Source organism: Pteropus medius, unplaced genomic scaffold (assembly GCF_902729225.1).
Source record: "Pteropus medius unplaced genomic scaffold, Ma_sr-lr_union100, whole genome shotgun sequence".
In the NCBI taxonomy this organism is placed as follows: domain Eukaryota; kingdom Metazoa; phylum Chordata; class Mammalia; order Chiroptera; family Pteropodidae; genus Pteropus; species Pteropus medius.
In genome coordinates, this window is record NW_024340696.1 from 21322650 (window position 1) to 21338673 (window position 16024).

General features: G+C 30.9%; 1 protein-coding gene across 1 annotated transcript in view; it reads right to left on the reverse strand.

Moving 5' to 3' along the window:
- Positions 1–16024, reverse strand: part of ASCC3 (activating signal cointegrator 1 complex subunit 3) — a 261881-nt gene that overhangs the window by 98748 nt on the left and 147109 nt on the right. The window contains exons 15-20 of the mRNA XM_039869401.1: positions 12568–12759; positions 12034–12258; positions 6727–6846; positions 4060–4224; positions 2328–2414; positions 1289–1465 (exon numbers count right to left, since the gene is read on the reverse strand). Of these exons, the coding sequence (XP_039725335.1) occupies positions 1289–1465; positions 2328–2414; positions 4060–4224; positions 6727–6846; positions 12034–12258; positions 12568–12759 (966 nt within the window). The remainder of the gene's footprint in view (positions 1–1288; positions 1466–2327; positions 2415–4059; positions 4225–6726; positions 6847–12033; positions 12259–12567; positions 12760–16024) is intronic.

A 16024-nucleotide genomic window follows, 5' to 3' on the forward strand; every position in this document is an offset into this window, starting at 1 on the left:
CTTGAATCAAGCAGAAATGTGGCCAGATTATTCATCCAGAACACAGTAAAGCTTTACATTTACGTTAAATCACTATTTCAATATAAAATCATTAGAAAATATAATATTATATTATTTTCAGAAAAACAGATAAACAAAAGAAGTTAGAAACAATGGCTCTTATAGAAGGTATAGAGTTTAGAGGATAAGCATATATAATTTTTCTATGGCAGAAACATGTTATCCAAGGTGAAAATAAAAGTTTTCACCAGATCTATATTTACTTTATATAGTATATGAAATTATCACCTGGTTTCTTTGTTACTTTGATTAAGTTACTGCGTTTACTCAAATTGTTTACCAATATAGCTTGGTTCATGTTTGTAAATATTTCATGTTTATAGTTATATCAAAGCACTCTTGAGTATTCATGGCTGTTTGGAATAATCTAACACAAACATACTTTTATTATATTGTCTGTGAACAAAATTACAAACATAAGATATGTAGTACAATAGTTTCTATATTTAAAATAAGATTAAGCTTTTATTTCTCCTTAACTTAGAGGAGATGTTACTCAATAAAAAATGAATATGGTATCTTTTTAAGCAAATAATATTTACACAAACCTATGTCTGTAAAGGGAACCTTTCATTTCAAAGGTAGCTATTGCGAAAAATAACCATTTTATTTCACATAGGGGCTTGAATTTAAAAACTTAAATATTATGACCTTTTATACTATTGTATTTCCTAAAACTTATACATTTAATAAGTTGTAATTTAGGGAATAATTTTCTTTCACAGTCCTCAGTTTTTAAGTATCAACAGTAGGGAAGAAGAATTTTCTTTTATCAGAGAGTTATCATACTGAATATATGGCCTGAGGAATATTTATAAAGCCTTATTTAATCATAAAAAAATCTGTTTGTATTTCTAATATTTGGAGAAAGCTACAGCAGTTCCATGATTTTTTCTTTTTCTTGAAATATTTTTGTAGTATTGCTCTTTGTAACTAAAAGAAATAAACTTTATCATTTAAAGTGAAAAGTTAGATATTGAGATTTTTAAACTCTAAAATAAAAATAGCAATATTTAAAAGAGCCAAACTAATCACATAATCCTACCCCCACTGCTGATCTAATATAGATGACATGAAAGATGTACAATTAAACACACTAGCTATAAGACAAAACAGTAATATGGTAGCATGTCATAATGCACTATATTCACAGTGTAGCATTAATAAATTCCTTGAGTCTCTAAAAGTAAACGAGGAAGAAAAAATGAGAAGGGAGTAATATTCGTACCTGTGCAACATATGCAGAATCCGATATAAGGGAGAAACTGTCCATCTCTCCTCGGCTGATGTAAGTTTGAAGTAGAATATTTATTTTCCCATAATTGTTCTCTACACCTCCAGGAGCTGAGAGTTCACAGAAATTGTTTAATAAGGAATCTAACTCCTCTATTTCCTCTTCTCTGACCTGAGAGAAGCAATGTTTTTATAGGATTATTCAGGCTGATTTACTGAAATTTTTCATGTTGAAATTAAACCACATTGTATGTTTTTTAAAAGCTTCCATTTGCTATAACTCCACATTTTCCTTATGTATACTAAAATAATAGTAATTTTTTTCACAGTTAGCTAATAACACAATAAGAAACTATCTTGAAGCTGACATAATTCTATTTTATTATTCATCACCAATATTAAAGTTGCCATTGACATATAAAAATTTGATATGCCACAAAAATTAAATCTTCTGACCTCACAATCCTTCATTTGATGAGATTTCATGTTTTATTTGACCAGAATAAAACCTCTGACCAAATGGATTAGGGCAAACTTGAATTATCTTCAAATGCATTCATTACAGTCATATATTTTTATATGGCATAACACATTCATAGCTTAAAGCTGTGAAGTACTATGATTCAAAGTATTAAAGTTTTCACTGTTAATAAGATTAAATTATAATATGGGTACAGAAATATTCATATCTAAGTTTGAATAATGAATGTCCTTTATATTTTCTTCAGTGAACCTTATATCGCAAATAAACCAAAATCTATACACTATATTCTCAGATAGTTTCATCTTTGCAAAACCTACTTAAATTATATTTGATTTGCAGTAGAGAGCATAGAATGCTATCAGGTATGACATAATATCATAATCTAGGATAGTAGACAGTGTTGATAAATGAAAGAACATTGCTGGTACTCTAAATGTGAAGTGTCATAGAGCTTATATTGTACTAGAAATAACAATTCTGTATAAGCTTTCATAAATGAATGAATGCACATATGTTATATACATTTGATTAAGGCTTCAAGTAATCTTACCTTGATTTGATCAAATTCTTCAGCTTTGGAGACTATAGCAAAGATATCACCCTCTGTTTTGTGAGCATCAAAAAGTTCATTGAAGGTCTATCAAAGTAAGTGTTATATTTGATTAAAATAGGTCCAGTAAAATATTTTAAATTAAAAACATAACTATAAATCATACATTCTTAAGGAATATTTGAGCCCTAGACAACACAGAGTTATGATGTCTGTTCTATGTCATTGCTTTAAACATCATCAAATTCATCAAAGACAAAAAAAAATTCCTAAAATGTAATTAGCTGGAGAACCTTTAGAAGTAAAAAGAACAATAATGAAACCTATGTTAGATATCTAAAAACATGTTCACCATAACATTATGGTCTTGGTTCATTTTCACATGGGCATATGAATATCTGTACCATTTGCCAAATTTAAGATGACCATATATCATATAAAATTTAGAGAGGAATAACTAAAAATATGCAACCTGAAGAGTCTGGTGAAGATATCACAATATTACTAGTGAGAGTATACAGAAATTCAAGAAACAGAAGAAAAAAATCAGCAAAAGGCCATATAAAATAAAAACAAAGCTGAGGAAAGGCTACAGTTTTGAGAGTTGCAGACAGACTGAAGATGTCGTATGGCACCAACACACTACTAGAAAGATAAATGAGCTTAGTTAGTGGACAAAATGTGTGGATATGAGTAGGTGATGAAAGCAGTAGAGGGCTAGGGAAAACGTTTTAGGTCGAGGAAACACCGTATCACAATTGTGTGATAATATATGTTAAAAGTCTTTGAAACAACCTAAAGTGCTATACAAATACAAGTTTGGGGAAAGATGAGGATAAGCTAGTGAGCACATGAAAGTGTTTCTGAAACCTTTTATATGCATAAGCACATATTAAATAAGTACAAAACTTAGATTTCATATATATCCAAGTTTTCATATTTTTGAGAAATTTCACTTCAATGGCTATTACTTTTCCATTTAAAAAACAATTTTAAGAACAAAAATAAAAATTGATATATAAAAATTTAAACTTTCTCTACAAGAAGAATAAAGAGTAAAAATTCACTTTAACCCATCCCCCTCTCTTCACACTTAAGTCCTTTCCTCACAGGTAATCACTGTTAAGTTTTCCAGTGTATTAACATGAATGTACATACATATGCATATAAACACATGAAGATATGCAGGTACTCTTTAAAGTGTAAATATTATAGTGGCACTCAGTCTTATGTAAGACTGTTAAAAAACAATAAGCAAGGCATTGTTATGTAGTCAAAATCACCTTTGAAAAATCTCTTAAATTGCCCAATGGTACAGCTAGGTTGACTGATAATTTTTCTAACTCCTTTTAAGTCAGTGTTTTATCGGTAACCTGCAATTAATTTTTCAACTTTTTATTTAAGGATATCATTAAGCCACCACTTTCTACCTAAAACCATTCAAGCATTCATTCCATAGGTCTCACCAACATGCTCAACTGTTTAGGCTTCGGCGTGTCTACTGTTTGGGATATACTCATTGAACAGGATGGCAAGAAGGTCTTTAATATTTAAAGTCTTATTTTTTTCTTGTCTTTACTGAGTGTATGTTATTGAATTCATATAAGTTAAAAGCATTTTGTTCTATTAGTAGCTTTTGTTATTTTACATTAATACTATTCTTTGAAATCTAGGTAGTATATGGATCTAATTAACAGACATATTATTGTATTGGTTCCGCTCAGTAAAATACCTCAATGGTGTTGTACTTAATATAGTAGTGGCTGGCGGTTCTACCCAAATCAGTTGAGGAAAAATATCCAGTTCGCTCTTCAAAACGAATCATCCTAGCTTTGTCTAGTTTTCGTCCAACTTCAATGACCAACTGTTCTCTATGCTTTGCTAATGCTGGGTCAATCTACAGGGAAAAAAATATAAACACTTGAATATTTCTTTAGATAGTCATCATACTTCTTTAGAAGAATCACATATACCTATTTATGAAAATGAAAATTTTTGATATTTTAGTTAAAGTAAACTTTATTACAATTTTTAAAGAAGTACATTTTTATAAACTTAAGACATAACTAGAAATTATTTTCTTCCATTAAATAACCCAAATAACCCCAAATTTATTTGGTTTGAATCGCATAAAATTATAAAATTCATTAAAATTATCAATCTGTATTATCTTCAAATAGTAATACTTTGGAATCTAAAATTCTAACATGGTCTTAAAATCTTTAAGATTATAAAGATTAGAAATCAGCTATAGAAAAAAATATCATTGTCTTCTCCCTCCCACACTAAAATAAACAGGGATTTAAATATCAAACAACATTCTTACTTTATCAATATTTGGAGAAATAAGGATACTTTTCTCTGTCAAAGTAAAAATATACAAAGTAAATGCAAAGTTATCCTTTCAAAAGTATGGTTTTAGTGTTCTAGTAGCTTTCATAACTGCTGATGGAAAAATCCATTTTCCTAATAATAATAATAATAATAATAATAGAAACAAAGAGTAAAATAATAATGAATTTTTGAATAGTTTTTGAAACTATTATATTAGTCCTCTTCTAACCAGAAAGATTATCATTAATTAACAAATATTCTTGTTACTATGATGTATATGTGTAAATATATGTAGGTACACACGAACTCATGCCAGATCCGGAAGATCAGTCTCTGGTCATAAGTGGTAGAGTGGACTATGGCCATTTAAGGGAAGCGGGGGGAGTATAAAGCTAAAAGAAATTAAAAATCAAAAAAATGAGGCAAAAGAAAATCAACTGTAGGGACATAAGACGTAGTCAAGTATCATATTAACAAACACAAAAAGTCTTAAACATTTGCTGTGAGTGATATACTGTACATGTCAGATTCTTCTTATGAAAATGTTTTATTAACTACATATTACTAAGCTATTAAAAATGTGTTAAATTGCATGATCTGTGTTAGTTCACATGAGTATTGTAGTTACAAATTCATATTGGGTAATATAATGAAAACACATGTTAAAAAAAATAGAAAAGTAAGAGTCTCTGAACTGTGAAGGGAGCAAAACTATGTATATCAGAAGGAAAAAAATTCATTTTCTCTATATTGGAAAATTACACAAAAATGACTTCTGATATTAACCTAGTATTTAAAATTAATTGATGTGTTTAACTTGTTCCAAGAACTGAGATGGCTTAGCCCACGAAAACACATGTTGTGTTTTGTTTTCTTTTTATCCCTTCAGTATATTTTCATAGTGCCACTGACTACTTTCATAAAGCCCACATTGGTAATGAGAATAGTTAGTGTCATATTCTTTAAAACCTTTAAGGTTACAGGTTACAATGCACTTATGTTTTTAAAACAGAATGATTTGGCTATTAAAGAAGATAGCCATTTGAAGGATAGCACAAATTTTAATAGAGAAGAAAGGTAATTAAATCTCAATTACAGTAAACCTGAGTATATAAAACCTTAACCATTTCAGAGTAACAGCTTCATAACTAGTTGGTGCTGCTATTTTTCTTATTTTTTTTTCCTCTTTAAGTCTTAAGTTTCATTTTTCTATGGTTGAATCTACTGTATAAGAAAAGGAAAAATGAAGAAAAACAAAGTAACTGCTTTGATAACAACAATCTAAATAAAAACTAAGTTATCTGTTAATGCAGGAAAACTATAATTCTAAGTTAAATTCAGCTACTTTGCAAATTTTGACTTAGCACCAGTAAATATCCATATGATGATGTTGAAATAATGTTTTCACTAGACAATGACTGGATTCTATCTGTAATTAGGAAGCATTTACAGTGCATAAAGCAGAGTTCTAAAGAAAAGACAAGACCTCACAGAATCTGTAAGCCATGTGGACCACACAACTGTAGCACTCACAGGAATAGCTGCTGCCACATGCATCTTATTCTCAGTCTATATGCACAAGTGGAACTGATACAGCCTCCAAACTGTTAAGATAAGAACTCATTAACACTATCTTTAATTTAGGAATAAGGGCTGAGAGGAACTTGATAAGACGAACAGACAACATATAATATTAGCCTACTATTTAAAAAGGTCTATAAGTTTCCTCATGTCTGGAGTATTCCAAAAACTAAATTTATCTTGGTTTAGAAAAAAATCACAGCAAAGTGTTAGTATTGAATGGAAATGTACCTGAATAATAAACTGATGATAATATAAAGATTAACTTAGTAGTATCAGTGGGAAAAGAGATACTATACATAATACGAAATAATTATAGGAGGCAAATTTAATTTTCCTTATTATTTTCTAAAAAAGATTAAAGCTCTTTGTTTTTCTTTGAGGAACCTCACTCTTTTGAGATGGGGCAGGCGTAGCAAATATTTATCTTCATACCATGAAAGGATTACAGGTTTGATTTTTTTTTAATAAATGAGTTTTCTACCTGATAAGACTTGTGACTGATGCCATATACTAATGGATTTGCTCTCATCCGTACATAAAGATAAGTGTAACTTATCCACTTCACTGCTTCTTCCACATTAGTAACTGTTCCCAGAGCAATCTGCAAATCGAAAATATAACAAAAATTAAACTAATCCCTTAAAGCTAAAAATAAACATTAAATTAAAGACCATTTTGTAAAAAGGTAAGATTTTAAAACACATTATTATGCTATATTTGTCAGGTAAGCATGATTATTGCATACAACGCTTTTCCAATTAATTAAAAATCAGTCCTGCCTCATTTAATTGGGATAGTAGATTAGAAATGCTATCTTCTAATACTGAACTTACTCAATATTATGGCATTTGATTATTTTCCCTAAATGGAATATAATCTATATAGCATTAAAAATATTTTTGGTATTTATTTTTCTTCCTGTTTCCTTCTTCTTTGGGTTTTATTTTATGTGACAACACTACTGAAATTTTAAATGTAATTGCATCACAATCAAAACAACATAATATTGCTAATTCTATCCCCCTTATTGTGATTCTGTGTACTGTCATTTCCAAAACAACAGAGGGCATAGCATTAGCTTTTACCTCTAAAGATGCCTACTTGCAGGATGGCTAGTATATGATGGAAAATGCAATCATTTCTGCATGATAAAGCAGATTTTATTGGGATTTATACGTATTAATAATACATATACTTAAAAAAATCATATAAGAACAGGGCATAGTTTTAAAGTTTTATTGGTAAATTTAAAGCGACCTATGGAAAAAGTAGATATTTATATATTTGAACTATCATAGGCACTGGATAATTCTTTAGATTATATTCTGAAAGGAAATATAAATTTAAAATAGCATTTTAATATAGGTTTATAATATACTTTAATAAAACCAAAAGTTAATTTAAAAATACAATGATAATATAGAAAATCTGTGTGATAAAGAAAAGGCAATTGTTAGAAAATGGACTTAATACAGAATTGCAATGAAATTCTTTGTAAATGTAAAAATACATTTCCTTAGCCACTGGATCTAAAGGTAGTAATTCTGCTTATACTTAAATTTGTTCATTTTAATTCATCCAAATCATGAAACTTCATAGTTGTATAATTTTTCCTGAACCTGTAGCTGAAAAAAAAAAAATATTTTAACTTCTTAATTTCAACCAAAGGAGAGATCCTTCCTATGTAAATTATTAAATTTTAAAAGAAAAAAAAGGAAAACAAACTCTCTCATTTTAGTACTAAATATTAAAGAAAAACTTTAATGTTTGCTTTATTCCTATTTATAATTTTAAATTTTGTATAACTAATTTTGTGAAATAAATATGTAAATGCTTAGCTATCTTTAGGTGAAGATGATCTATAGCAATATATAAATAACATTATAATATTACATCATGCTTTCTGTCAGTAAATAGAGAAATGACCAAAAGTAAAAAAAAGAATGATAAGGCAGAATCTATTTACTTTTAAATTTACACTATCTTAAAATAAGTCAGACAGAGAAAGATAAATACTGTATGATCTTACTTACATGTATAATCTAAAAACATGGAACTCAGAAACAGAGTATAACAGTGGTTGCCAGGAGTTAGGGGAAAGGGGAGGTAGGGAGATGTTGGTCAAAGGGTACAAGCTTTCAGTTGTAAAATGAATGTTCCAAGTAACATTTCAGGACATATACATGTATCAATTTATTGCACTGTACACCTTAAACTTACACAATGTCATATGTCAATTAACCTCTCTAAAGCTAGAAAAAATAAATTTCCGCTAATGCATTTACAAATGACTAAACCATCCACAATACAGGTAAGTATATACATTTCCTAAAATGTGAACTGTAACATTTTCCACAAAATGAAGAGTAATAAGAACTAAAATTTAGCCAATGAGTGAACTGTACAACACTTCTTAAATATTTACTAGTAAGACAGTTAATGATTTTTCTAGTCTGCTTACGTAAAGGAAACTAAAGTATGGCTAAAAATCTGATCGTGTCCTCCATTTGTGTTTCTTTTAATTGACAGCCAAAATTGTGTTAATTTCTTTATGACCTTTAGATATTTTAAAGTAATATCACGCAATTCCTTAGAGTAGAAAATTTTATAAAAAATAAAATAAGCTTGTTATGATTTTCAAAACCAGATTGGATAACATTAATAAGTAATTATCTACTGCCACTAATGATAAGATTAAAAGGAAAGGAGAAAGTAGATGTCTAAGATTGGACACCTAAACGTTCACCAAAAAGAGAGACTCCCCAGAAAAATAAATGGCAAATTATAATGAGACATCACATTTTGAGATTAATCCTAGAATGCCATCTAGTGACAAAAATTTAAATTTACTTGTAAATATTTGCTGTCACCTAGTGGCTACTTAGTACAGGGGCCTTTTCTAAAATAAATATTTTTCAAGTATTTTTTGAAATTTATCCATTCATTTCAATAACTGTATAATGAGTTAGTAACAAAACTGTACCACAAAAAAGCACAATGGATATGATAACAGATTGTGGTCTAAGGTCTCAAAAAATTTCCTAATCTTGTAGATTAGACACATGTAACTAATTAAGAGTGACATATATGAAACCATCATCTATAGTGTGTTTTGAATGTATAATATGCATTCAAAAATTCTTTTTAAGAAAAACTAACGTGTGAAACTTGTAAAAGTGCCATTAGTATACAGTGTAATAGAGCTTTATGTTCTGCTAAGAGAGAAAAAAATCCCACCTCACCCCAACCCCGCCAATTTGGTAATTTAGAAGTATTACTTTGTTATCTAATTTACCTATGTAAACTTTAGTCTTTAAAGTTATCTTAATTACTTACTTGTATTTTTTTTTAAACTGGCTGAAATCATGTAAAACTAAATAAGAAAATATAATCATTATGACAGAGAGAGAGAGAGAGAGAGAGAGAGAGAGAGAGAGTGTGTGTGTGTGTGTATAAACTGCTTTAGTAAATACATGAAAAAAAAACATTTATGCTACCATTCGTTCATTTATTTATTCAACTCAAGTAAGTGCTGGCAATAAGTATAAATGGGGCTGAGTATCAAAGGACTATTAGATAATGGTAAGTTACATGATCTTTTACTGAGTATGCGTTGGCATAGGCATTTGTTAAATTTTGACAATAACCCAGTAAGATTATTCCTATTTTATAATGGGAAAATTTTATAACAAGAAAACAACTTTATAGGTGAAACAAGTAGAATAAAAGCCTGTCTGGGGCAGAAGATCTGTGCTGGAAAATAACCAGAGCCAGAACTGAGAAGGTTAGTCAGACTGCGGAGGCCTTAAATCCACAAATAAGGTGTTCGTACTACAACTTGTGTGGAAATAGAAGGGACTCTACGTAAAGAACAGGACTCTATATAAAGAACGTATATATGATTATACAGAAAGATTAACATATTTTAAAGTATGAACTACAGGGGCTGGCAAAGAGGTGGTACCTAGTAATGTCCGCTGGATAAATTTTAATAAGCCTCAAACTTGTTTCAGTTTTTTTCTCAGTGCAAAATTAAGTAGCTTTAAGAAAAGGTTGGGATTTGTGACCTGTTGGCATTAGCATTACAGAGTCAGCCCCATTAGGCATCAATCAGCAAAGATGCTTCATAAAATGTTTGCATTAAAATTATTACAATACTTTCTCCAGTTCTTCTCAACTAATGGTCAGAATCAATATTCATGTTATTGAAGATATTAGTAGAGGCAACACTTCTAATTTAAATGACCTGTATGTTGATCACTGTCATTGCATATAGTCTTGTAAAGATTTTAAGAGTCTAAAGACTTAAAAATCCATTAACTTAGGAACACAGTACACATTCCTTTTATAAACTAATTTCACACTTGATTTCCACAGACTACTGAATTTAATTTCATACTCAAATATAATTTAAGGGAGTTTGTTTCCTTATGAAGAAAACTTAGAGAAATTATGACTACCAATTTGGAAAATGTTTATTCCTGGTCTTAGAAGAAGGCAAATGTTAGGCATTAATATAGAGAAATGTATTTGCCTTTAACTTACTACATTTTCTATAATATAACAGACATTTAGGCTATAATGAAAAGACTAGATTTGGAGTTGAATAAACCTGAGTTTGAATACTACTTCCAAAAATTAGTAGCTTAATGACCTTTGGGTCAGTTACATATCTCTTTGAAGACAATAATATCTACTTAGCACGAATATTGAGAGAGTGACAGAATGCACCAGCACACAACAGAGTCTCTGGCATTTAGCAGGTCCTCAGTCAACTACTATTATTATTATCTTTGTACAGAAGACTATTGTATCCTAGTTACTGTTGACTCAAGACCAAAGACCTAATTATTTAAACCATGCAATCACAGTAGGTGATGAGGATTGAAACTGACCTATAATATTTTCTTTGGAGTCAAAACTTATTTCCTAATCTTACTGCAGAGTGAGCATGTTTTTCATTCTCTGAAAAGACTTGAAAACAACATCAATAGAATCTAAGTGAATTTTCTATAAGTTATTTAAGAAGTATCTGATAAAGGACCTATGCACAAGTATACTTGATTGTAAATATTTCGTTTATCATCTCTTTAATATTTACATCTCTCCTACTTTCAAAAATTATTTGAATCGACTTTAAATGTAAGAAAAGATATGTAAGTAGTAAAGTGTGAAATGTCAGAGCACTAATTAAAAATGTCATGAAAACAGTAAAACTTCATTTGAATGTTTGACACATAGACTCTTAAATTAAGAATGTGTACCCTCTTTACCAGTTAAGATGTTAACAAGGCTTCCAGGGTTTGCTATTTAAATCTTATCACAAAACATATATACATATATAGACACATGAAACAAATTATAATAGTCTGGCAATTATATTTTTATAACAAAGTTAATCAAATGATCTAAGATAAAAGAACTTCATAAACCTTGTAAAAATTGAAAAGCATTTCATAAAAAACTTTGTAAAATTTGCAATACAAATATAGTTGTAATTGCTATTTGTTTCTCTAGTTTGTATAGCTTGGGTTAGATTTCCTCCCTGTAACGAAACATTGTAATTGGAGGATATAGTCTTTTAGCAATGGGTTCTAATCAGTTATCGTTTGCATCTATACTGCTCAGAACTAATCAACAATATTGCCATTTGGTGTGTTGTGTCTTATGACTGTATACTGGCATAAATTGTATTCCTAAATACTAAAAAGGAACCACCTCAACCTTTATTTTACTTGGTCATTCTTGAAGTTGATTCTATGGCAATCTTTTACTCCTTAGATCTTACCTCTGCATTTAGGTTATCTGCAAGGCTTTCCAGAAACTGACTCTCAATTGGGTTTTGTTGAGTGAGCAGAGTGAGGTAATGGCTGAGTTTATCATGTGTTGTTATGATGATTCCTTCTCCAAATTTGTCAAATTGTGGTCTTCCGGCTCGACCAAATATCTGCATGACATCTAATATTCCAAGGTCAACGAAAGAGCCTCTTTTTGCAGCATATATTTGTGTTCCCTAGATGAGGAAAAGTTAATAAAAATTTACATAAACGCACACAAATATAATCCTGATGAGCGGAATACTGAAATTAGGCAAATACGGCAAGATCTCAAAAGTGTACTTTAACTAATCCTTTCATCATCTGTGTTAGTTAAATTTTCACAATATAAACTAGATTCTTTGGGAGAAAATAATTCTGACCTTATATAAATAACATTCAAAGTCAGTGAAGAAACCAAATCACAATATTTTTCTAAATAAATCAATTCACAGGTTTGTTTAAAGACACCACAAATCCATGTGCAAAGGAAGGTAAGCTCTTACCTTAATAATAACAGCATGGGCAGGAAGATTGACACCCCAGGCTAATGTGGCGGTACAAACTAGGACTTTGATATGCCCATTAGAAAACAAGTTTTCAACCAAATTTCTGTCCTGGCGAAGCATTCCCGCATGATGAATACTAAAACCATCTGGGAATAATTCTCGGACTTGCTTATTTCTTGACTTTTGTACCTAGAGTAGATAGAAACAAAACATAAAAGTGTTTAGCATTTAAAAGAGATTTAGCATTTAATTCATTTAAAGAGCATGAAATTATTTTAAGCATCTTAAGGTCTAAGTATTAATATATAATGCTTTATACAAAATTATTAAAAATTATATTTCACAGATCTTAAAAATAGGCAATCCTGAACATGACATAAAAGCCAAAAGAAGTTAAAAATGTCTCTTTCACCAAGGTCTCCTGTTCTTGCAACCAATCAGTATTACCCATTTCCCATCCTTCCTTAAAATAAGCATAAATCTCAGTGGCTTTCAACTCATCCAGAGTAAAGGCCAGAGTCCTTACAATGTAAGGCCCTAAAGAAATGATTGCCATCCACTAACCTCACTTACTCATGCCAGACACAAAGAGCCAACTTTTCCCCTAAGTCCTTTTTTTCTGACAAATTTACAGTTGCCTCAGGGTGACACTTTGTATTTCAGACCCGCTGCCTTGGAAGCCTTTCTCTCTTCTTACTGAGATACCCCAGGGTTCCACATGGCATGTACTCTTCCACACAGCAATGAGCCAATAAATCCACTTGTTTACCACAGTGGTGTTCCTCGTGATCTTTGATAGGAGGGCACTGACACCTTTCCTAGCTCCTCAATTTTACATCTGCCTGAATATACTAACTTCATTTTTGGTATCTTTTCTTTGACTTGGTCTGAGCTTGGATGTGGGATTTGGTCCACTTACATCAGTGTATAAGTGCAAAAGCAGATTTTTACAAAATTCACCCAATGGGAGAACACTTTTCTGTAAAATTAAAGGCTTTAAATTAACACACGTATTTATATAGTCAAAGCTAATGCTGTGTTTATCTGCTAGTTTTCCACAGTTTTTATGAAAAGGGCACTATATTCAGTGGGAATGGGATATCGGGAGCCTGGGATTCTCAAACAGACTTTGACACATTGATTATCTCTAAGGTAACTCAAAAATTTAAACTTCTGTGTTACTAACAATTAACTAAGACAAATGATCTAAGAAAACAGAACTCCATGAAATCTGCTTTAAATATAAAATGGAAGGTAATACATTAACAAACCCCACCATCTAGTGGCCAGCCAAGTAAATAACAACTTATATACATTTTCAGCCTTTGAGACCCAAACAAAAATACACAGATACACAAAAAGACAATCTTCTTCAAGTTTCAAGGGTAGTGTATTCTTATCTCATATTTGTGAGGGTAGTCAGCCTCTTAGAAATTATTTTTATATACACTTTATGAGCAACTACATTTGAATCATATTGCATCCTTTCATCTTTTCAGGCATGAGTTATTGTTATTGCCAGTTTCATGAATATGGGATGATTTGGGATAAAGTCTGTCATAGAGTATTTGCTAGGATATAACAGAGCTTATTCATGGGCCAGGGATAGGGAGAGAAGAAACATCTCACTTACTCTACTTCTCTAATATTCATGAATGGGCACTCATTCACAACTAATAGAGGAAACTAAAAAATATTGCTTGGAGGAGATGTTCTGTACAATTCATACTGCTGGATTGCGGTTTGTATCTGGTGAATCTGCTATCCATGGATCCCCTCACTGGAATATCCTGATAGGTCTGCTATAAATGCAGATTCCTCAAACTTCGGTTGGTTGATTGCATCAACAGAACAGTAGAAGTTGAATGTAAGAAATATGTAACCGTGGAAAAGTAAATTCTTATAAGGTATCACGCAGATCATGGAATGTTGGCATAGCACCTCCCTGGCTTGGTCTCTGTGAAGAACTAACAGGAACCGAGGGTCACTTCTCTTTTAACTCTAGTTAATATTCTGTACACTGCTTTTTTATTGGTTCAGGAGAGACCTGAAGTGGCAACAATCTTAAAATAAGACTGGGTTGTTCATTCTTAACTATTTTCAAATCTGAATTTGTCACTTACAATCTGGCTTACCTCACAGTACCAAAACAACAACAACAACAACAAAAACTAGAAATCCTGGGGATGAGGCCCAGGGATGTACGCTTTTTAAAATTTTATTTAAAAAATTATCATGAAGTAAAATTGTTTTTCCATATTTGGTACAGTTCTATGATTTTTAACATGTTCAATTTGTGTAACACCACCATAACCAGGATATAAACAATTCCTTCACTCTAAAAAATTCCGTGTTATTCTTTAATTGTTAAATCCTCCCTACCTATAACCCCCCGGTAATCACTGATCTGCTCTCCATTCCTATCATTTTGTCACTTCAAGGATGTTATGTAAACTGAATCAAACAAACTATAAACTTTGGGGCCTGGTTTCTTCCATTCAGTTTGATGCCTCTGAGATTCACCCAAGTTGTAGTATCAATAGTTCATTTCTTTTTTATTCCATAGTACAGATGAACATATCAGTTTGTTTATAAAATCACCCACTGATGGGATGTTTGGGCTGTTTCCAGTGTGGGCAATTATGAATAGAATCTCTCTGAATATTCATGTATAGTGTGTGTGTGTGTGTGTGTGTGTATTTTAATTTCTCTAAAGTAGATACCAGGATTAGGATTGCTGGGTCATACAGTAAATATGTGTTTAATTTTATGAAAACTGCCAGAGTGGCTGTACTATTTTGTATTTGCATCAGTAATGAACGAGAGTGCTAGCTACTTCCCATTCTTGCCAGCACTTGATATTGTTATTATTGTTTATTTCAGCCATTGTAACAGGCGTGTGTTGGTATCTCATCACAGTTTTAATCTGTATTTCCTTAGTGATTAATGATGTGAAATATCTTTTCATGTTCTTGGATGTACATTTCTAATTAGCTCCTCAAGTTATCCCGATGCACACAAAAGTTTAAGGACCACAGTTCCTTATAGAAACCAAAGAGAAGGTCATTTAAGTAAGAAATACCTGTTTTTTATGTGCTAGATCCTAGGAATACAAAGACATTTAACACAAAATCTGAGCTTTGGATAATCAGCAAACTGGAAAGGAAGACAGACCCATATACAAATGATTTCTATAAAATATGCTAAGTTTATAATAGAGGCATGTGGACAGAGCTAAAACTAGGTGAGGACGATATATGGTTTATTTGTGTTTATACTGTAAACATCTGGCAGAGTGCCTTCTGCATAACTAGTACTTACTACACATTTCCTGAATAAATTAATCATGATATGTGAGTCTCACTAAAGAAGAGTCTTTACAACTTCACTCTGACCTATAAGTTTCAAATTTCCTTAGAAAAAAATATGAAATGTATGTCTTGAAGGATAAGTG